The following is a 6,838-nucleotide window of genomic DNA, read 5'->3' on the forward strand; positions in this document are numbered from 1 at the left end:
ACTGTGTTCCGTTTCCATACAGACTACCCTCGTATTCCACTTTCGAATGGAATATAGTCTATTTTCTATACGTTTTACGCTACCAAAATTATTCTCTATAATATTTAACAACTCAGTCCTAGTCTCAATGAGGAAACATTATTTGCCTGAAACATTTGTTATGGTAAAAGACATCTCGGCATTTGTACGCGTTTAAGAATTTAGTGCTAAAAAAATAGTCTTATCGATTGATAAGGCAATATCTTATTAACAAGTCCCATCGCTCCTTAGTGATATTCATTTATTCTCCTCCTGCACCATTAACTAGTATAAGAAATAGAGTCGCATTTCTGAAAAAGCATTAATTTTTATTTTAAATATATACAATAAGTTACGATTCTGAAATAGTACTATATATTGTTAAACATCCGTGTAAGTTAATAACCCTTTGACCAAAACCATTGTTTCGATAAAATTACTTTTATTATGAACTTATTTGTTACATATCTCATCTCTCTTACATAAAAACGGTTAGAAATAGCACCAAACCTATATACAGTTGACGCAGTCTGTCGAAAGGTTAAATACTACTTTTCAAAATGACTGGTTGCCGATTGAGGAAATAAAATTTCAATAAAATTTGTTGGTACAACAGTAATAACAAATAATAATAAAATAATAATCATAAACACTCTTTTTTGCAGCATCATGAGAGAGTCGTACTGAATGTCTTATGTTTTTCTATGTTATAGCCGAGGATAGCCGAGAGGGAGACTCGAAGACATGTGGCAACATTCTGGTAGTCCTCTCATGGATCGTCGTTATATTGACGATGCCATTCTCTCTATTTGTTTGCTTTAAGGTACGATTAATCATAATGATATTGTCAGAATTTCATAAAATAACACGAGAACCCTTTCAGGTGGTGCAGGAGTATGAGAGGGCCGTGATATTTCGACTTGGACGACTTCTTTCGGGAGGTGCCAAGGGGCCCGGTAAATCTGAGTCATTCACAAGGAAACTGTTTCCGGTGTCCCCCTCTGATTTTGCTCGTTATCGGATGTTATTCTTCATCGAAATCTAAGTAACACGTAGTTTTTTTTGTTATTGGCAGATAAACTATTTTAAGGGGGTGTAATGAACCCCCAAAGTTGGACACCTCCAGTGCCAGTTTTGCAGTTTCCCATATTTTCGGTTGACATGTATAAATGAAACCAATTGGAGAATAATGCTCATGGCGAATAGTGAAAACTGCATTTTGTTCGATTCTGAAGGGATGAAATTATAGAAATTTATAGGGGTTAAAAGTTCTGACCACGGTTTTAAGTATCTACAGGTCTGAGCACTTCACGCGTCTCACGCCTTGCAAGCAAATGACTCCGAAAGTTTCCACTTTTGACCGCTGCGCTACTGTCGGAGGAGCCTAGTGCATCTCTTTCTAATAGCACATGCACACCAGAGTATAGTTATAACTATAACTATAATATCATTAACCACTATGACAAAGGTACGAAAGAATATACAAATTTTGTACTATAATATGTAATTTCTTGATGTGATACGCTGTTATTTCTTTTCATTTATAAAATATATGAAGCAATAACTAATTTCGACCACAAACCGTCGTGAACTACGTAAAAAATGTTATCGTCTCTCTGTAACATCTAACAACTTGATTTCTTGAAAAATATACATAAATGCTTTATTCATTACTTAATCCTTATAAAATTTGGCTAGTTTTCTCTTTGCAACACTTTTCTTTCGTGTTTAGTATTTGTGATTTGGTGAGAGGATTAACGCATACGCATTCTTAAATAATAATGCATGGTGCCATGTTCTGTTATTTCTATCTATTCATTTATCTATTCATTACTACCATTTTCCTTTGTGCAAGAGAAAGAGAAGTGATGTGAACTTAACATATCATCAATCGTACGATTATAAACATCAGGAAAATCGAAATTTGCTTATAACATGATTCTAAAGTTTGTAACATTTTAACAAGCTTTGTTGGGGTGAATCAAGGATGAAAAAAATCGGGTGATTGCGCATGCGTACAAACAGGATCCTCCGATACTAGCGCCTCATATTCCGAACTAAAATCCGAAGTCCTAAACGGCGCTGAGACCATGTCCGCTGAGTATCCAGACCTGTATATAAGACCGTTGTCGTGAGATTTTTTATTATAAAAGACTATCAATCGTACTTTAATCGAACCAATTGCATTTGAAAGACTTAAAAGAAATAGAAAATATGTGTCTTTGCGCTTTTCGAAAAATACGTCATTAAAGAAGTGAACTACTGCTACACGTGCAACGACATTTTCGTTAAAACCGCATTATCTTACTTAAATTTGCCTTTCCAAGTATAACAAAATTATTGTTATGCGTTAATTGAGGAGCTTATTCACTTCAATAACTTTCGGTTGCAAGTTTTACAAAAACCATTCCTGTGTGTTCTGACCCTCATCTGGTGGCATTTCTCGTACGCTCGCGAAATCTTATATTCCAAGGGTTTTGGAGGTCGTTGAAATCGATTCTGGACTTTAAATTTCTCTAACAATGTTTTATTAATGAATTATGATATTTGCATTTGAGGAATAATATTATTAAATTGCAATCTCTGACTCATAATCAGTTATGATTTTATCATCCTCACGATATGTATGTCAATCTGTTCAAGTATTCTTGGTTCAAAAGTGGCTATCCAAAAGTGAAGCCTGAAAGATTTGAAAATGCTGCGGATTTTGGTTCCGGAGAAACCAATGAATCTCATTATCCAATCCCACAATGCAATTATATTCCAGTTATTCGGTATTCTTGGTGTAAGAAGTCATTGTCTTTTAAACATTTTTTTTATGATAATAAATTAAATAAAAAGAATTTTGTAATAGTTGGAAAGGCAAATTTAAGCAAAATAATGCGGTTTTAATGGAAACATAGTTGTACATGTGTAGAGATAGTTACTAATTGGCAGGTAGTAATTCGTCCCATTAAAGTACGATAGACGATTTGTGTTTAAAAATTTTGCAACTTTTAACCCCTAAAAATATTGGGTTGGCAAATAAGTTCGTTCGGTTTTTAAAGTGTAATGAAATACAATTTATTGAAAAGAAAAAAGAAATTCTAATCAATTATACATATATGGACCATTATTATCTATCACCCCTTGCCATCGTGTTACCAACTGCATTATGCCGCGTTCGTAAAACATCTGAGGCTTATCAACGAAAAACCTATCCGGGCGATTTTTAATACTCTCCTCATCACTGAAGGTTTTCCCGTTCAGAGAATTTTGCAACAATCGGAATAAGTGATAATCAGAGGGTGCCAGGTCCGGTGAATACGGAGGATGAGGCAAAATATCCCAGCCAAGACTTAACAATGTCTTCCGAGTGGTTAACGACGTATGGGGTCTGGCGTTGTCGTGGTGAAAGACAATTCCTTTCCGATTTTCCGATTCTGGACGTTTTCTGCGTATTGCTTCGTCCAGCTTCGTTAACAGCGAGCAATATACAGTTGAATAATCGTCTTGCCTGCCAGTAACAGTTCGTAGTGGATAACACCTTTATAATCCAACCACACAGAGAGTATCACCTTTTGTGGATGCAATCCCGCCTTCGAGGTTGTTTAAGGCGGCTTGTTGCTCGGCCCCAAGATCTTTTGCGCACTACGTGACTGTAGACGATCCATTTTTCATCTCCCGTAACCATCCGCTTCAAAAATGGGTCGTTTTCTTGGCGTTTTCGTAGCGAATCGCATATGGATATGCGACTAGTCAAGTTGGCCTCGGTCAACTGATGCGGCACCCAACATTGAGCCGAGAAACGTATCTCAGCAAACGCAAATGGTTTTCCACGCTTGTATGGGATATACTAACAAGGAAGGTCACCTTCCTGTACCCCCACAACCTGGGTCGAAAAAATTACGTTTTGTAGTTCACATGAAAGTATAAATCCTCACAAAAAATGAGGTGCCCACTTGCATATTTAAGGGTGAAATTAATTCCTCAAAATCGGTGGTTTTTTCGTTTTTCGCTGATATCTTCGAAAGCAAAATAGATACGGCAAAAGATTAAAGAGCAAAGTTATTCATTTTTCAGTGCTCTGCAATAATATGTAGTTGAAGATTATATAGAAATTTTTTATTTATTTTATTTTCATAAGAAACGTGTTTTTTATACATTTTTCTTCGTCTGATCATCGAAAAAGTTCTTATTTTACCTGAAAATTAAACAAGATTGATAAATTTTTCAAACGGAAAATGTTTACATACATATATAGGTTTAGTATATTCAGGTATGCTGCTCTACGCTTGTCTTAAAATACTCATAAATCATTTACTTCTAGTTCAGTTTTGTGCATCCATTTTAGTACAAGCGAATAAGTATCAGATGATTTTTTTCCATTCCATACAAAACTTTATTTAAAGTCTTTAATTCATGTATTAGAGCTATTAAGATGTCTAGTACTCATGAAAGCAGGAGGAAAAAGCACTTATCAGTTTCTTCACTTTCATATTATAAAATATGTTCATTACAATAATGATACTCCTCAAAGAAGTGTTTGAGACACAAAGGTTTTTACTGATATGTCAATATTAAACTTCACAGATAGGATATCATGGAAAAACAAAACATATTTTAAGAAGTCCTCCTCATAGTTTGATATTGAGAAGAACACGTCATCAGTTGAAATCTATAAAATTGTTTGCGTTTAGAAAAAAAAACTCTCTGGTTTAATGAGTTCTTGAGATGGAAAAAACCAATGTAGATTGATATCATTGAATTTTGAGTCGAAACAATGAAGTTTATTATGACAAAATAGAGGAAAATGCATAAAATAACACATTTTTTATGAAAATAAAATAAATTAAAAAATTCTATATAATTTTCAACTACATATTATTGCAGAGCACTGAACAATGGATAACTCTGCTATTTAAACTTTTACCGTATCTATTTTGGTTTCGAAGATATCAGCGAAAAACGAAAAAATCACCGATTTTGAGAAATTAATTTCACCCCTTAAATATGCAAGTGGGCAGCTTATTTTTTGTGAGGGTTTATACTTTGATGTGAACTACAAAACGTAATTTTTTCGACCCAGGTTGTGGGAGTACAGGAAGGTGACCTTCCTTGTAAGTGCTGTAGCAATCTCCCGCACTGAATGGGATCGATTGTGATCGACGAAGTCTTTTACAATACTTGAATCAATCTCGGTCGGGCGACCAGAGCGAGGTGCATCACTAATGTCGAAATTTCCAGAACGGAATTTCGCAAACCAATTTTGGCATACGTGTTCTGTTAAGGCATCTTTCCCATATACGCTGCATATCTTTTTACGAGCTTCCGCAGCTCGTTTATCTTTTTTGAAGTAATAAAGCAAAATATGAGGATAATGCAACTTATTTCCTTCCATTTTTACAGCTACGTAGAGCATAGAGAACTGATGTTAGCCAAACGTACACTCACAGAAAACTTATGTGGAACCTAGACTTTCAGCTGCGCAATAGAATTGCACAATACCGCCAAGAACAACAAGAGCGACTAGGAGTGAATCACCACCGTAACATAAACCGAACAAACTTATTTGCCAACCCAATATTTATATGTTCATCGTATTAGAATCGAACAAAATGTATTTTTCATTATTCCCCATTAGCACCATTTTTCAATTGATTTCATTTAAATATCTTAACTGGAAATATGCTAAACTGCGAAACTACCGCTGAAGGTGACTAAATTTTTGGGTTGATTTCACCCCTTAAAACCGTTTTTCTGCCCATAAAAAATATGTCTCACTCAGATTTCGATGAAGAATAACATATCGAAAAACGGTTAAAATCGGAGGGGGACACTAAAAACGGTTTGACAAAAAAACTCTTCTTCAGGTAGTTCTGTGGAATCTACGTAAATAAACTTTTGATGCCTAAACTTTTTAAGACCTTATTATAAGTATGACGTTTCTAGGGTAATTACAGACCACATGGTCTAAGAATTTGATATTGAAAACAAAGGGTCATATATGGGCTATTACGGAAATTTAACCAAATTTCAACTTTGGATGAAAATTGTATATACGTTAAGGAGGCATCAGCATCATAATAATATTGTAGTATTCTTATTTCGGTCAATACTCTGTACATCGTTCGTTACAAAAGCATTTTCTACGTAAGGTATTCAATAATTTGAAACAAATGAAGGGATATATATTAATCAATTTTCAAGATTCACATCACATATTGTCTAAATAACGTAGTAAAAAATAGATTAAAATTTTCCAAAATTTTTTATGAAAAATTCATCGTAGTCATATTTGATTTAAAATTAGTGTTTCTGAAAAATATCGTCCACTTTCATCACCTAAACGCTGAGATATCTCAGTATTGAAAATTCGCTAAAAAATGTGCTACGTCGTACTGAACGACATACTTTCATGGCAAATGTTAATCTTCAATTTTAATTAACGTAGTAGCTACTTTAAGAAGGTCCTTTCGATGCATACAAGGAAATTGAGAGACTTTGAAGCATATTTATAAGCCGGACTCAAAGATGGTGTTTGTAATGGAATATACATATATCCTATTAGAAATAAATAAAAATTGACAATTATATATAATTGTTCGATTAAATGTAATTTATAAATGAGTACCATCTCCGTACGCAAACTTGACTCGGTTACGTATATTCTACGAATATTGATATACCGTGTATATATTGATATATTGATATAACGTATTGATATACCTTCTACGTATATTGATATATCGTGTGTTCATTTGAAAATTTTACATCTGAATATCTCTAAAACATTGCATTGTCGAGAAAAATATTTAGGACAAAAATTGTTTGATTTGGG

General features: G+C 34.1%; 1 protein-coding gene across 1 annotated transcript in view; it reads left to right on the forward strand.

Moving 5' to 3' along the window:
* Window positions 1-731: 731 nt before the first annotated feature.
* Window positions 732-6,838, forward strand: part of LOC107268343 (band 7 protein AGAP004871) — a gene marked incomplete at its 5' end in the record, with an annotated part of 9,851 nt that continues 3,744 nt past the window's right edge. Inside the window, 2 exon segments of the mRNA XM_015741030.2 lie at window positions 732-841; window positions 902-974. Coding sequence (XP_015596516.1) covers window positions 732-841; window positions 902-974 — 183 coding nt within the window.

The sequence above is a fragment of the Cephus cinctus genome, unplaced genomic scaffold (genome assembly GCF_000341935.2).
Source record: "Cephus cinctus unplaced genomic scaffold, Ccin1 Ccin1_scaffold0523, whole genome shotgun sequence".
NCBI classification, from domain to species: Eukaryota; Metazoa; Arthropoda; class Insecta; order Hymenoptera; family Cephidae; genus Cephus; species Cephus cinctus.